The sequence below is a fragment of the Clarias gariepinus genome, chromosome 5 (assembly GCF_024256425.1).
Source record: "Clarias gariepinus isolate MV-2021 ecotype Netherlands chromosome 5, CGAR_prim_01v2, whole genome shotgun sequence".
In the NCBI taxonomy this organism is placed as follows: Eukaryota; Metazoa; Chordata; class Actinopteri; order Siluriformes; family Clariidae; genus Clarias; species Clarias gariepinus.
Window position 1 is genome coordinate 17998689 of NC_071104.1, and position 17331 is coordinate 18016019.

Below are 17331 nucleotides of genomic sequence, written 5' to 3' on the forward strand. Positions count from 1 at the left end.
GTTCAACCATTTGGGAAATGTTTTTAGTCTTCACTCCCCTCTTTTGGTCATGGTTTCACAATTCAGATAGAGCAGGTGCAACTTGTGACCTCTGAGACATTTTGTACCCTACTGAGCAAAGAGGAGGAACACACCTGGGTAGGAAAATAATCACTGAAACTAAGAACCCTCATGTTCAGGCACTGGGCAAGACAGAAAGTGAGAGTGCATACCAGAATATAGAAAATACAAGATCATAAAAGAGAGATAGCTTGAAACAGGGAGCTTGTGAAAAAAGGGGGGGGGGATTTTAGATATGAAACTTGAGCAGAGAAGCTCATTAGAATGCAAAGTGGATTTACAGGGTGACACAACAACACCATAGCGATTGCAGAAGATGTGTTAGCAATGCATTTGTGTTTAACGATGCCTGACGGTTTGTTCATACTGTATGATGCCACATCTTGACATTATATCTTGAGTTATGGCATTATTATATCTCCTACACATGATTGTGCAAGAGTGTGTTGTATGCATTCTGCATTGTTGTAAATCAATAAAGAGAAACATCTACAAAGAAGGATACAAATCTATAACAATGCTCTCAACAAACCTCTTAACATCTTACGCATGAACACACACAAACACACACACACACATGTTCTCTCTCTCTCTCTCTCTCTCTCTCTCTCTGTCGCTCCTTTCTCTCCTTGCATATATAGATTCTCATATATAACCAAAGCAAATTCCAGCATTATCACTGACACTAATATGACAATCAAAAACTAACTAAAAAATAGGAGGAGGGTCCTAAATGGGAGGCAAATATGATGTTAGAATATACAGTGAACAACGAATATGAAAGAGGTCATGTAGAAAATATACGAGTAGGAAGTCTTTGCAGAGCTCCCTTGGTTACATCTCCTGCTGATTGACCTGGGGGATTATGAGTAGTCTCTTGACAAGCCTGTTAATACCTGCTATTCTGCACTCCCGACCACAGGAGTGCAGGCTCTCTTGCCCTAACACCCTAGAGAGTCCTGAACCTCCACCAGTATCCATGGTGACCCACTGGGAATTTAGATTCCTCCAGGTATCTGGTCAGGTGATGCCATGGAGCATGCACATGTATGTCATGAGATACAGTTTATGGACTACTATTGCCAACACAGATTCCAGTAAATGGTACTACTAATTACAAATCTGCATCAGCTACACACACACACACACACACACACACACACACACACACATATATATATGTAGGCTCTACAAGTCTCAAACTAGACTGCTTTATCCTGATTGAAAAACCCTGGAATCTGTGGCATAGCATGGCAATAGTTTGCTTTCTACCTAGAAGATATGAGGTGACATATGAGGTGACATGGAGGGGATCCAATTCTGCTCCATCCAGACTCTCTACTGGTGTCCCACAAGGCTCAGTACTTGGTCCTCTTCTGTTCTCCCTCTATACCCTTACTCTTGGTAAGGTCATATCCTCGCATGACCTTTTATAGATGTCACACAACTCATTCTTCCTTTTCCTGCCTCAGACACACAGATTTCCACCCAGATCTCAGCATGTCTGGCAGACATCTTATCCTGGATGACAGCTCATCAGCTAAAACTCATCTCAGTATAACTATATCTCAGTATAACTGCTCTTTATCCCAGGTGATTAATCCCCTGTCAAGAACTTGTGATCTCCCTGGATAACAATCGGACACTTCTTCAGTCACTGCCCGCAATCTTGGGGTAACACTTTACAATCAACTGTCATTTTCCCCACACATTGCCAAGCTTACACACTTTTGTCAATTTCTTCTTTACAAAATCAGAAGAATTCGCCCATTTCTTTCTACATAGGCTACTCAGGTCCTAGTTTAGTCCCTTGTTATTTTAAGACTGGACTAGTGCAACTTACTCCTGGCAGGGCTGCCTCTGTTCACCATTCATCCTCCGCAGCTGATCCAAAATGTAGCTGCATGCATGTCTCACTTTTTACTTTCCCAAGTTCTCCCAAACCATCCCAATTCTCCACTCCCTGCACTGGCTTCCTGTAGCTGCCCGTATCAAATTTAAAATGCTGATGCTTGCCTACAAATCTAAAAATGGCCCAGCACCCACTTACCTTACAGCTATAATCACACCCCTCACTGCACCACGATCCTTCAGCACTGTTCGGCTGATCCCGCCATCTCTCGAGAAAGACATACATCTAGACATACATCTAGTTTCCTGGCACCTAGGTGTTGGAAAAAATTGTCCTCTAGATGTCCGAACAGCTAAGTCTCTTTAAACAAGGACTAATGATGTATCTGTTTCTTGAATATGTGGTTTCATCTTTAAAAAACAACAAAAAAACCTCCTCAACGGTGTTTGACAGTGTTTAATAACCTAGTAACCTAATACATCTATTCAATGATGAAAACTTTAAAGCACATTTGTAAGTTGCTCTGGATAAGAGCGTCTGCCAAATGCCTAAATGTGAATGTAAATTATTCTGATCAAGCTGGATTGGGCCAGACTGTAACAAATAAAGTGGTAACATGTATTCTGATAGGGCTACTATTCTGATTGTTAGTTAAATAATGGAGTTTATGTGAATGCAGCTAGTAATTAGTATTCATCATTATTTAAAAAAATCATTCATACTTTTTTTTTTATACAATTCTATTTTAAATAAGCTGACACGTACTGCATTCCTGCATGCAGTTTCTGTAATATTGTAGGTTAGATAGCGCCTCCCAGAGGTCACCTGAAGAAATAGCGATAAGAAGAAAGAAATGGAGCCTATAGAATATCTTGGTAGGAGGGGCGATGTTGGGTATTTTAATATCACTACATTGAACATCAGGCATGAAATATTATCTCTTGTTATAGGCAATAACCTAATGTGTTGTTGAATTTCTCAGACCCTTATACCTAGGTGCTTTTATAGAATAAAGTAATTCCGACCCTGAATACATGGAAATCCATCTGTGAAGGAAGAAATAGATGCTCGCTCTCTCTCTCTCTCTCTGACACACACACACACACACACACACTGTCAGTGATGTCATTTGCCAGAAGGTAAAGAAGCAGATGAGGCAAGTGGAGGGTAGTGCCTGCTAAAGGCGTTTTGACAGCTACATCGTTCCTGATCCTCTCCTGTGCAGAGCTCGAAGGGACAGACAGATTGCGCGATGCGCCACATTCAGACGGGCGGCTGCACGGAAAATGGTGGCGCTTAATTCAACAGCCGGCTGATAACCACTCCTTCTATTATTTTTTCCTTTATACTTACGCCTGGAGACAAGGGTATTTGTGGCGTTTGACCATGAATCCGGCAGAACAGACGGTTACATGGCTCATAACGCTTGGTGTTATGGAGTCTCCGAAGAAGAGCGTGTCGGACCCGGCCGCGTTTCTGCAGCGCGCGCTGAAGGACGGAGTCGTGCTCTGCAAGCTGATCGAGCGCCTGCGCCCCGGTACCACCGAGCAAGTAAGCGCCCTGACGCCCGCTAATCACCAGTCTTTCTCTGCAGTCGCGTTGTTGTTTTTTTGTATACACAAAAGAGCCCACTCTTTTCGTACGCATATTATTTTAGACCTTTAATAGGATGATGAGCGGAGTATGCTTAACGCATCCGCCAGGTATAAGTGAATGCTGCGGACGTGTTGGTGTTGAAGAAGCGCATTCGTGTTAAATCCTACTGCGTGTTTATCCTTAGACCATATTGTAGATATGTTTAAGAAACAGGCCTGGATGTATTGATTTTGCTGTAGGGCGCCTGTAAAAGCTAAAAGGCAGACAAACCTAGGATATGATCACATTTTGTCATGGAAAGACGTAGGCTCCCTATCTAGGCCACGTCTTTTGATCCTCTTTATTATTCCACAGTTAGAGAATGGATTATAATGGACTGCATTTTTTTTTTACCCATAAAATAAAACAGTCTAGTATTCAGGGTTATTTGCTGCGTAGTACCCATAACATACATTTTATGCTAAATGCTGTAAATGTAAATGTCACAGGTGGACTATTAAAAACCATTGTGCTATATCGTTTTGCAGATGGTTTATGAGTACACTACAGTGAGCTGACACCGTGCTCATTTTTCATGTAGCCCACTGCCGTTCTGTACACTAATATTTAGACCAAGCCCTGCATATGAGCACAATCTAATGACTGCAATGTTTTAAAGGACATACTGTAGGTTGAAGAGAGGTAAATTGGGGCACTTTTTGGCAAATTATCTCTGCCTTTAGAAAAACAACCTTCTTGTGTTTTAGGCTAGGTAAATTTTAAAGATATTTAAAGCAAGATTTTTACTTGAAGCCTATTCTGAAAGGAAAACAGTTGTTCTACATAAAAACTTCAAGGATCCCACACTGATAGTTAAGGAACAATTAAAGGGATCTAGATCAATTTGTATAAAACTAGACTGTTAATTAACTACAATGTTTTTAATTAAGCTATGTTAGTTATAATGAATGATAAATGATGCCAAAATATTCTTAATCCCTAGAGCCAACTCAGTATCAAAATTTTCCCAGAGAAATGAACTTTATTTCATTCAGTTGAAATAATAATTTAGCTAAAATCTTTCAGTAACTGCCTAAATAAATGCTTATTTAATGTTAGACTTTTAAGATGGCAAATAGGTTTACACTGATCCAATATTATATTTATTTAAAATGCTGGGAATATCCGGGTTGATATGGCATATTTTCTAATCCAAACCTCTGGCATGCTTTATGCAGTGACTGTTTATGATGGTTATTGATATCTTACCTGTGTACCTTCAATATTGACCTTTGGAGTTACCTATTAAAAGCAGATGCCACTCGTCATGGCTGTGGGCTTTTGTACAGCTCCATGAGTTTCTCTTAGTACAGTTAACCATCTGCTGTCATAATGCTGATAACTGACTTTCATACGATTGTCATAGTGGACCAACAAATGGAGGCATCATACCTCCCATGGAAAGATTAAATGTTTCCTGCAAACCAGACCCGTTCTGTAGTTGACATGAATTACATCAGATAAATGACAGGAAAAGTTTTTTTGAAAAACAGTTTAACTCCCATAAATTCAGCATTGATGAACATTATTCTTTTTCTAAACGAAAAAGCTATTCTGTCTAATGGCCTCCAAACTTTACAGGTATAATTTGAAGGCAATTGTTTGGAGACCATTGTTATTTAATTTATTTTTGCCTTTTGCTCCATCCGACTTTTGTTGCTCGTTGCCAACAATCACATTGTGTTTTGGATTAGAGACCGCTGACGAAACCATTTTGAAATGATTGAGAGCTGTAAGTGCGCATAGAGGGCGCTTGTGAGCACCTTTTTGTAACCTAAAAGGGGAAATAGGACACTCCACTGCATCATTTGTCAATTTGTACCTGCTACCGTAGGTCTGTGTAACTGGAAACATACCATTTAGGACAGAAGCCATGCCATCTTGATAAGTTATATGCACATAGCGCCAAAAACACATTTGTAACATTTTTAATTATAGACATAATCTGGGCATAATTAAGCCACAGAGAGCTAGATCTCTATGTTTTTATAGTACTAAAATAGACATTAAGTTTTATGCAGTTAACAGAAGTTAAAAGTGCTAAATAAAAAAATTAACAAAAAATAAAATTTATAATAAAATAATTATAAAAAAAGGAGTATTTTATAAGGAGAAGTGGCATGATGGATAATTGGTTAGCACCTCCAGGGTTCAAATCTTGCCTCTGGTCTGCCTGATTGGTGTGACTAGGGAAATGAATGTGTGTGCTTGTGCCCGTGGTGTCCCTCTTTTTGTGTTCCAGGCCTCTTCAATGCTAATTCAAATAAAAGAGAAGAGGTACTTAAAATAAATGGATGAATGTTGGAGACTGACCCCACCCCTTCAAATGATTACAAATAGTTTTAGATTACTATAAATATCTGCGAGTACAGCTAAGGGTTAAAATCAATGATTTTATTAATTTATTTTATTTCTATCTTTTAACATTGTTCGTTGCTGCAAAGGAGCTTTACAGATTAAAAATATGTAAATAAGTTCCGAATGTTTGAGGAAATATGTATAAGTTATGATTATCAGTTTGTCCATGATGAGCAAGCTAGGGATGACAGTGGCAGGGAAAAATCCCTGAGATGCCAGTAGGAAAAAACCTTTAGAAGAACCAGACTCAACAGGGAACTCATCTTCATATGGATGATTTCAGAGAGCAGGGATTGATTTGCACTAATACTTGTGTGGTCGGAGTTAATATGGAGTCCACTTTTATTATTGGAGGCTCAGGTACAAACTAGTTGGTGGGAATTTGAGTTCTAAGCTATTTTAGACTACAGTCTCAAGTCACCAGAGAAATAGTATAGCCTGTACATTTATTTATTATACAGTATATCCTACTTATAGCTGGAAACTTGTTAGAAGTACTTTTAAACATTACAAACTTAATGTTTAAAACTGAGCTATCAATAAGGTAATAGATTTTTTCCCCTAAATTGCTAAACTCAATACATAAAAGAATTTAACACTTCTTTTCAGAAAAATCTAACTTTATTAAAACATCATGTACATGATTTTTATATCTTTAACACACAGTCGTGTCGTGTCCCATTCATGATCAACTCGTGTGAATCTAATGTTGTGCATGTAATTGCTTAATTATGTTCATTTCTATGTATGGGGATGATGAACATCATAAACCTATTTGTTTAGCATTACACATTTTCGTGACTTTTTATATACACAGTATTCCTCAGCGAATTCCGGAAATAAACAAATCTCAGTATACATGTAAACCAGGCTGGCTCATGCTACCCGTTTTATTTTGCCCGCCTGATGAGCAGTGGATGCTTCCCGACCTGACTCCACGCTGCAGCGTCATTTCCGGTTTTCCTTCCTTACTTCCTAGAGTAGGCATTTAGTTGGGGTTATCGGTGGATGCGCTGCAGTCCTTCTTCTCTGCACATTCACGAGGAGTAGATAATTCGGATTAATTTTTGAATCAGATTTGTGACGGTTCAAGAGGGGAAAACCCGCACAACTGGCTCACTCGTTGTACCCTTTCCCCCTCACACAGGTTTTTCAGGAGCCCAAAAACGACAGCGAGTGTCTGAGCAACATAAAGGAGTTCCTCAAAGGCTGCGCTGCGTTTCGTGTCGAGGTAAGTGGAGATGTTGGGACACAATAACTGCTAAAATTTAGGACTGAAAAGCAGGGAGACTCTGGTGCTGAATCGGCAAACGATGTGAATAGCGGGATGTAGACTTAACAATTAACAAAGGAGTCTTGAGGACGGACGGAGACTGACAGGAGGAGGCACAGCCATGAACTAAACGCCACTAATTACATTGTTGATATAAAAATCAACATTTAATAGAATTTACACATCAAAAGGTTGACAGTGTTTATTCCTTTTCAACTTACTGATACACGGTTTCACTGTCGGGAATATTATACATAGTCATGCTTTGTTTATCGTTTGTGACGCTTTGAATTCAGTTGTGTAATTAGTTGTTCTAGCCGCTTCTAGTGCTTTTTAGTTATTAGTTACAAAATAACAACAGTTCCTCATGAGTTACTGATACCAGCATCACGCTGTTCCTCCCGTTATTAGTGATATATCTGCTTTATAAATCCTTTTTCACTCTTTTTTAGTTTTGGTCTTTATAGTGGTACTATATTTAGTCTAATGTCCAAATATATCTATTTTTGAAAATCATTAGTAAACCTTATTATTTGCTCCACAAGCAGGGTACACAATAAACAGTGCTCTAAATTGCCTTAGATATTGAACAGACAATTTTTAATTCTTCACATCTGGTTATACACTGATTTATTTATATATATATATATTTTTTTTTTACTGTGGAAGATTTATGAGTAATTTTAAGAATAAGTCTTTTGTGTTACTTGGAATTATGAATTGTCTTCACTGTCTGCCAGGTGAAACTCCTACCCTGTTGTTTATAGGCTTTATATACCCCTATATATTTCGTTAAGCAAGAATACAAAGGGCCAGATTGCAGCATACCAAATTATGCGCATTTATTATGGAGCCAGATGGGTTTGGATAGAGCCCATATAGGCTTCGGGAGTGTGGTTAAAAAAGACGGGGTTGAATCTGTCACTGGCTTTTCTATTATCTATGTAATGGCAAAAATGCAGATTGTAAATTTTTTATGATGATTGTTTTTGTTTGCTTTTGGTAAAAATGTTTTGAGGAGAGTTCTTGACAGCACATGTTTGAGCAGTTTCCTGAATTACTCACAGAGGAAGATATTTGCCTGTGCATGTTGTACTGTTGTTTCTTTTATGTGTAGGGTGTACCTGCTGTGTTTTTAAAACTGTGCACTGTGCAGGATGCTGCAGGATTCTCCCTACACTGCAACGAGTGCTGACACGTTGCAGTGTCCTGGCAGTGGCCGTAGCCAGCTGGGCCATGCACGCACAAGCTCCTCTTTGTCCATGATGAACACTGGGTTTAAGAAGCTAGTGTATTCTGCTGTGCATCATTGCTGTTGTATTAGATCACAACTGACTGTAAGACTAGCTAGGCTACCAATTTCATAGTCATGGTATGTTCAAACTGCTAGCAGTAGTTTGAATAATCCAAAATTTTTCAATTTCACACCTAGCAGTTAGTTTGTTTGCTAAATTCTGTGCTAGAATTATTATTATTTTCTTTAATATTGTCAATGAACTAAAATCAAATAAACCAAATTGTTTGGAAAAAATATGACAAAGCTGCCTATAGTAGAAGGCAGGTCTTGGGAGATTCAACTTACCTGGTGGTCACTTCGCTCTCTCGTTCTGTAAATGCACATAATTTTGTGTTCAGTTTTTGTGTTTAATTTGGCTCAGGTAAGCTGTTTGCTTTTATGCTTTTGTGACAAATTAGTGGAGGATTTTATGGTTGTCTCACAAGCTTTCGCATCTTAAGAATGAGTGATTGAATGTTTGTAGGATTTATATAGAAATATCACTGTACCTGGCAGAACAATTCATTATAATTTGGAATTGATCCAAACAGAGTCTAGGCCTTAGCAAGGTCAAACATTTGAAAGACTTGGGAGTAAAGACATCCTTGTGAAGTGTATTACGTGTTATATTAGGAAATATATATTGCTTTTAAAAATATATAAAAACGTGTGTGTATGTATCTATCACCTAATGTAAAGCAGGTTTATCCAAATATAAACGTTGCCTTTAGTAACTCCGCTGGACTTGGCTTACTTTGTGAAACTGTCATTGATAGAAATTATCTAGGCTTGTTGAAATAAGCCTGGTTAAAATTTAGCTTGCTCAGTGGTGAATCAGCTCCACAGATGTATTGCTTAAGAGAAAACTCGTATATGAAACAAACATAAAACTCATTTGGCTGCTGTATTCATGCCTATTTTATCACAATTATTTTTTCTTTTTCTATTTATTATTGATTGCTTGCTTGCTTGCTTGTGGGTGGGCAAGTAATACTGCATTGGTAATCACAGTTAAATAGACAAATAAATCATTTAAAATTATTTTGCTGCAATAATACAAGCACACTGTTTATTTTTTGTCTATTCATCCAGATGGTTCTTAAGATGTGTTTCCACTATAAATAAAAGCCCACATTTGCCAAGTTGTGATTCAGTTGTCATCTTCAAATCTGTCAATCTTCTCATCTATCTTACTGGTTAATCTGTTCCATTGCTACTTAAACTACAGTTACTTTGTTGCACAGAGTTTCTATGATGAAAAGGCCTTCTGATAATTGTGCCTTTTTGGATGTAGTCTGTTAGAATTACCCCATTTTGCAGCACTGCCTCAGATTAGCTTTTTTTTTCAATTTTTTTTTTTAAAGCTCAGTACATTTTAAAAATAAATTGCCTGACCAGAGGGAGTTACGTATTCTAATGTACCAGCAAATAGAGCCAAAACAATGCATGCCCGCTTAGGAAGAATCGGACACTGCTAATAAAGATAAGTGGCCACAATAAGACTATACTGCCTCATCTTGCTGCTTCATAGTGAAAATCTTTAATCAGTGGAAAGTAAATTTGGCAGCTGCATTTTATTTGCAACGTTACTGGAGCTTCGTGGAATTCAGCCATATTAAGCTTTCGTTGCACTTCTTAAACTCGACATTGCTTTCCACTTAATTTAACACTACAAGAGGGCTAAAGTATCATATAAACTCCCTTTATAAGTAAGAGATATTGGAATCCTTATTACTATGTCCAGAAAGTCAATGGTGGAATGGTGTGGATACTGAACACAACACAATCACACCATGTAGAGTAAGCAGATCACAGATGACCGATATTCTCATTTCCCATTAATCTTTGCAGTGAATTTACTTGTTTTAAACAATTTGCGCAATAAAACTTCTGCAACTGAAAGTTATAGATTAGAGATCACCCAGAGTATTTCATCCTGTCTGTCTTTGTCTTTCCATCCATCCGGACATAGTAATTAATTGATCCTGGTTGGGATAAAAACATTGTTTGAGGGAAGATTCTTTATATAAAAAGAAAGCCTTTTTGAGAGAATTATAAAAATATATAGAGAATTTCGAGAGTTATATTAATTTTAAACAATCACTCTGCACTTACATAATTATGAAAGGGACAGTGTGAGCATGTGTGTGTGTTGTGTCTAATATACTGTATAAATAATGCTCTATACTGCGGTAGTCTGTTTAGTGTGATAAAAGTATATACTGTATAATGTTATCTGGTATATAAAAAGGTTTTAATTTTATAAATTGCTTAAAATTAAAACAAGCTGCTCTTGGAAAATCTGGGGTCAGGTCAGAGATTAACCTGATGTTTCTCGCGTAAAATTCAATATATTGTGACAGTTGAAATGAGCTGCTCAATTTGTCTTTCTAAAATAGAGCTGGTCTCTAAATTTAGTTTTTTTTCTCTAGAAATCAGTAACTCCAACCTTCATTATTAAAAAACACAAAGAAAATGTAAAATATACTAATTTATATGCAAAAGAAGTTGAGTGATATATATGCACGTGATGTGATCTGTTTTATATGTGTAGTCAACTTTTATGGTAATTTTAATCTCTCTTTCTCCCTCCATAGCCGTTTGAGGCAAGTGACCTGCTGCAAGGTCTGAACTTCAGCAAAGTTCTCACCACATTGGTGGCACTCAACAAAGTGACTGCAGGTGTGAATCACACATCACTATAGCCTATGCAAGCAGTTTTCATATAAATCTTTACTGTTTAAACACAAATTTTGAGTTTGGTGTTAGCTTGATAGCAGATTAACACCAAAAATATAATTTAATTTTATGTGTTTAAAAAATTGGCATTAATCATTCCTGAACCTTTTTTGTGTTTACTTGCACTGCACCAGACATTGGAATTGGAAGTGATTCTGTATGTACTCGTCACTCTACTGCCCATCGCATCAAGTCCTTTGAATCTCTGGTCTCACAGACTTCACTGGGTCGATCGTCCAAACTTCTCCATAACCAGTTCCGAAGCTTGGTGGGTAGTGAGAGGCAGGATAAATTCTCTTGCATGATGGTATACTAAAGCAGCGATACACAATAACAATAGTGTATACAGTCAAACCTGATCATAAAACAAATATGCATTTCATCGGTTTTATATTTAAGAGTTTCCTTATTCACCAGGTTTGGTGTTGAATTAAAAACATACAGTAGATAATTTAAAGATGTTTTTAAATGACTAAATGAATACTATAAGTATTCATCTAGTCATTTAGTGATCATTCAGTGAATCATTATGAAGCCACAGCCATTTTAGGCCAGGAGTCAGGAGAGTTAATATTGGCCATGCTCTTAGTGTCAGTGGTCAGATTGACACAGACTAATTTTCTTTGTCTGTGAGGTCAGGTAGGTGAAGAGAATAGATGGCTCTTTCCCTTGAGTGTGTTCAGCTGCCCTGTGACACAGAATGAGTTGAAAATATGTTGTGGTTGACACCATTTCAGCATGTTGGTTCTAACTCTCCCCTGGTTGGTAGCGGGATTGTAATGGTGCAAGTTGGTAAATGGCCAAATTGGGAAAAAAAAACAATTCGTTGAATTATGAAAATTTGATCAAGTGTACCAGTTGTAATTTCAAAATGTATAACACTATTTTTGTTAAAAGAATGTTTAGTTATGGAAGTAACAAATACTGTACAGTGTAATAAAAGGAATACGTAGTACTTGCAGCATTTGCCGAGAAAAGAAAAGAAAAGAAAACAATTATTTTTTATTTATTTATATATTTTTCATAAAGCATGTCTTTATTGGATTTTAGGCAAATATAAATGTCAAGTTCAATACTAATTGTGATTTTCTGATCATTGTCTGTACCATACCTTACAATCTATACTCTTTAAACAACTGATAAATTAGGACCATTGTGTTAAAATTAACATCTTATTGATTTTAAAGTGCAATAAACATATACTTAATGTTGATTGATTATGTTGCAGCCATTTAGGATCATTTTAGTTTAGTGTAACTGTTTTTATGTAGATATTTTTTTCTATATCTGTTCAAAAATATTAAAAGCAAAATTTCGCTTTTAGGATATGACAGAGAATAGTAACACCCAGTTGGTGGTGAAAGCTCGCTTCAACTTCCAGCAGACCAACGAGGATGAGCTCTCCTTCAACAAGGGGGACATCATTACCGTCACCCGCACGGAGGAGGGGGGATGGTGGGAGGGCAACATTAATGGAAAGACTGGCTGGTTTCCAAGCAACTATGTCAGAGAGGTTAAAGGTTGTGGCAAGTTTCATTTTATGTTTAAAAATAAATAAATAAATAAATAAAAACTTCTTAAATTTCTTGACACCCAAATGTCTTTAAATGACGACATGACATGACACGACATTTCTCCCAACTACGTTTATATATATTTTGATACTATTCTCATACAGTGACCATAAAAGATATTTTTTTGTCAAACTTCTTGTTTGAAGACATTGATTATGTTTATAGTTTTCAAATGCTAATAAAGAGAAAACAATTTGAATGAATTTTGGGTTTCAGGAGGTTAAAAAGAGAGTTATTTCAAAGCTGTTTTTGACGTTTTGAGCATTTGTGAGCTTTGTGTGTAAAAGACTGATTTTGTATTCTTTCACCCTGTCACAGACAAACAAGTTTCCCCCAAATCTGGAACACTTAAAAGCCCCCCTAAAGGCTTTGACACGACTGCTCTTAGCAAAACCTACTACAACCTGGTGAGAATGTTTAGCTCTGTACATGCAAGTATTTTTATTATTTTTAGTGCAGTATTAAAACTGTTCAACTCTATGACACAGTGATTGATGAGATTAGCGTATGTGTTGGTTCTTGAGAAGCTGATTTGTGGGATGCCATTACTGGCCAATTCTAATGGTGAAGTTTTAGTTGCCTAAGGGATATGATGAATGTTATGCAAGCATGTTCCAGTTTTGTCAGACTTATTATTTCTTTGACATTTTAATGTTCATTTCTTCCTCTTGTCACTGGGGAAAAGAAAATGCTGATACTGATTATAAATGAGTTCAATCAGTGTATGGGCATTTATAACTATTCATTCTGTCCTTTTTAGCAAATGTGAATTTAGATTTTTTTTGTTTTTGTGTGTAAAAAAAAAAAAAAAAAGGATGTTTTTACTGCTCTGGGCAGTGGGCATTAAATGTGCTTGCATCCTGGGTACAGTAAAGTTTATTTTAATATAGTAATAAAAAAATGCTTATTGTTATGGACAATGCTGAATGGGATCTGTGCAGTGTATGTTAATATTCAGGGAGTACTGATATTAATCATGTAATATTGATTATCTCATATTCCAAGTCAAAAGTAGAGGCTTGTTGATAATTTTCATGAAAGCAGGATGCATCTAAATGCATGCTTTTATTGTTTAAGTGTGAAAACTGTCAATGTAGTGTGCACAAATAGGATTTCTGGTAATTCTTTCATGGAGGAAAAACTACTCTAAGAGAAATAATACCAAGACGTTGGTCTTTAATCAACTTTATAACAAAATGTTTTAGCCTCCTGCTTTGTAATGGTAGGTTAAAAACAGTTTAATTTTGTCTGCCCTTTCTTTCAACAGGTACTACAGAACATTTTAGAAACGGAGACTGAATACTCAAAGGAGCTTCAGAATCTTTTGACCAATTACCTGAGGCCACTACAGAACACAGAAAAGTGAGTCTTGTAATATCCATTTTATTTCTGCATTTTCTGCTTAAATAGAACAAAAATAAAAAGAACGTTCTACTCCATGAAAACAGTAATGTGTAAAAGTTAATGCTCCATATGTTTGTATAAAAACAATATAAATCGTCAAAATTGGTATTAGTCAAGTACAACCTTAAATGAACACATACATTTTACTGTGCCATTATTTATTTAAGAAAAAATAGTCCAAAAAGGAAAAAACATGTGTGCAATATTACATATGCCATGATTTAGCTTGTAGATCCACTTATAGTAGCAGTAATATTTTTATTTATTTTTTTATCAGTCTTTTAGTTTGGCCCTTTCTTCTTTATAGTTTTTCTTCGGTTCATTGAGCTTGTTGAGTATTCACTTATGCACAGCTCTGTTAAGGTCTTGCCACCGTCTACATTTTCTGTAGAATACTATGGTATATGGAGAGGGGCCTCAGAGTGGCGCAGATTAATCACGGCTCTACGCCATTCCGGGCGTCTGTGAGCTCGTACACGCGAAGGGAGCAGATAGCACTGTCCTCCGAGTGTGTTACGCCGCCCCCAACGGTGCGTGAGCGAGCGGTTCGAAAAAAAGGTCGGCTGGTGTCACGTGTTTGGAGGAAACACGTGACAGCCCCTGGCCCTCCTGGATGAATTGTAGTAAGTAGCCTTAATGTGGGAGCCCCCCCTAGTGACGGGAAGGAATTACACACGACTAAATTAGGGAGTATATATGGTATATAGAGGAGTTATTGGTCGACTACAAGGTGCCCCAGGTCCTGTAGATGCAAAAACTACACCAAATCACCACCTTTCCAACACCATGCTTGAGGTGTTTCTGCTGAACTGTAGTTTATATTTATACTGTGTAAGGCATTAAGGTATTTTCACTTTGGTCTCCTATGTCTATAGGACATTATACCAGAAGCCTTTGGGTTTATTCAGAACCTCAGTTGCACTTTAGTGTTATTTTTTTTATTTTTTTTTAGATTGAATGGTTTTCTCTTAAAACCATTCCCTCTTCTAATTGTACTGTCATGAGCTGTAACATTTTACTTATGCAGTGAGGCTTGTATGGTTTGAGATTTCTGTGTTTTTTTTTTTTTTGTATTTTCCTGAACATTGTATGGTCTGACCTTGGGGTTATTGTGCTAGGACTTTCACTCCTGGGAATAGTGGCAACTCTTTTTCTTAAATAATCTGTCTCATGAGTAATTTAACTCCTGAGATAACTCCAAATTATTTTAAAATGGTTGTAGATCCCTTTCCAAATTGAGATGTAATAACAGTTGCTTCTTTAGGATAATTGCTTATGTCTTTCCCTCTTGTTATTGCTTTAGACCAGCTAACTAAAACATCTGCTTTTATACAGCTGTGGATAAAATTTTATATTAATTTTCACAAAGTCTACTGCTTCATTGTTTTTAGATCTTTTTGTTAGATGTTACTATGGTATACTGAAGTGTAATTACAAGCATTTTAAAAGTGTAACAGGCCACAACTTTAAGTTTATGCAAAGAGTCAATATTAGAAGTGTTGACCCCATTTGCAATTTGCCCTGGCATGCTGTCAATCAAATTCTGGGCCACATCCTGACTGGTGGCAGCCTGTTATTGCATAAACTTCTATCAATGATAGAAGTTTGTCAGAATTTGTTGGATTTTGTTTGTCCACCCTCCTCCTAAGGATTGACCAAATGTTCTCAATGGGATTAAAGTTTGGGGAGTTTCCTGGCCATGGACCCAAAATTTTGAAGTTTTGCTCCCAGAGCCACTTGGTTATCAATTTTGCCTCATTTTTTGAAGGGTCTCCATCATGCAGGAAATGCATTTTCCTGTTTGTCACCAGACTATTCTTGGATGGTTGTGAGAAATTGCTCTTGGAGGATGATTTTGTACCATACTTTATGCATAGCTGTATTCTTAGGCAAAATTATGACTGAGCCCACTTCCTTGGCTGAGAAGCAACCTCACACATAAATAATCTAAGGATGCTTTACTGTTGGTAAGACACAGGACTTATGGTAGCACTCACTTTCATACATTTCAAGAAGGGAAGCAAAGAAGCCACTTCTCTCTAGTAAAAACATCAGGAACAGACTAATATTCTGCAAATGGTACATGAATTGCACCTGCTGAGGACTGGACTCTAACGAATCCTCTTTCCGATTGTTTGGGGCATCCGGGGGAAAAAAACCACAAAATTTGACAAACTCACTGATCATGCAAGAATGGGCTGCCATCAGTCAGGATGTATTTTTTCACAGGTGTATTTGGCCAAACCTGAGGTAACATATATAGGCTTCAGTTGATGGCACATCTACTTATCAATAAAAACCTTTGACACTTTTGAAATGCATGTAAGTATACTTCAGTATGCTGTAGTAACATCTGACAAAAAGATCTAAAAACACTGGAGCAGCAGACTTTGTGAAAATTAATATTTGTGTAATTCTTAATTTTTGGTGACAGCTGTAGAGGTCTGCACACCTGCTGATCAATTAATCAAGGGCTGATGATTAGCAGCATCTGGCTATAACATAAATCAGGTAGAAGCAGTACGGGGTACTTTTATATTGCTCACTTTTTGCTTCAGTTTTGTTAATAAATAATGGCACGGTCAAAGAATGTTATATATTGTTGGTCTTCTAAGGCTGTATTTGCCTAATACTAAGTCTTGGTACAATCGGATGGTTTTTAGGTTTTTACACATTAAAAATCATAGAAATGAAAAATTGGGGAACTAACTTTTACACATGACTGTATGTACTGTGAGATCTGTTTTTTTTTTTTTCTTCTATTTTTAACTTTGTAGTCCTTATGTGTTGTGATGCAGTCATTCTTCCTCATTTCCTTTGAGTCTTCCTGTAACTTTTTTCAACTATAGACTTAGCTCGGCAGATGTCAGTGTTATCATGGGGAACCTCGAGGAAATCAGTACTTTCCAACAAACTCTTGTACAGTCACTGGAGGATTGCACAAAGTGAGTACCATTTAAAAAATAATTACTCTGTTCATGGTTCTACTCATAGGGACATTTGTCAATATATTATAACTTATAGCTAATCAAAAAAAGTGAAAATTTACTTTGAATTTAAAAAATAGGGGTTGTCTTTATTAAGTCTGTTCACTTAATAAATTGTATTGTTCTAAAGATCAGGTCACCTTGTGAGCATTAAGAAAACTTTTTGTACTAGA

At 36.9% G+C, this 17331-nt stretch overlaps 1 protein-coding gene across 3 annotated transcripts in view; it reads left to right on the forward strand.

Annotated features, from left to right (window-relative positions):
* Nucleotides 1-2946: 2946 nt before the first annotated feature.
* The window catches only part of arhgef7a (Rho guanine nucleotide exchange factor (GEF) 7a), a 31202-nt gene continuing 16817 nt past the window's right edge, over nucleotides 2947-17331 (forward strand). For 2 of the 3 annotated variants that reach the window (XM_053496801.1, XM_053496799.1), the window contains exons 1-8: nucleotides 2947-3463; nucleotides 7053-7136; nucleotides 11052-11136; nucleotides 11328-11461; nucleotides 12518-12713; nucleotides 13086-13174; nucleotides 14035-14129; nucleotides 17021-17116. In XM_053496801.1, coding sequence (XP_053352776.1) covers nucleotides 3299-3463; nucleotides 7053-7136; nucleotides 11052-11136; nucleotides 11328-11461; nucleotides 12518-12713; nucleotides 13086-13174; nucleotides 14035-14129; nucleotides 17021-17116 — 944 coding nt within the window. In that variant the 5' untranslated portion in view covers nucleotides 2947-3298. The remainder of the gene's footprint in view (nucleotides 3464-7052; nucleotides 7137-11051; nucleotides 11137-11327; nucleotides 11462-12517; nucleotides 12714-13085; nucleotides 13175-14034; nucleotides 14130-17020; nucleotides 17117-17331) is intronic. The other variant, XM_053496800.1, reaches the window with a different exon arrangement.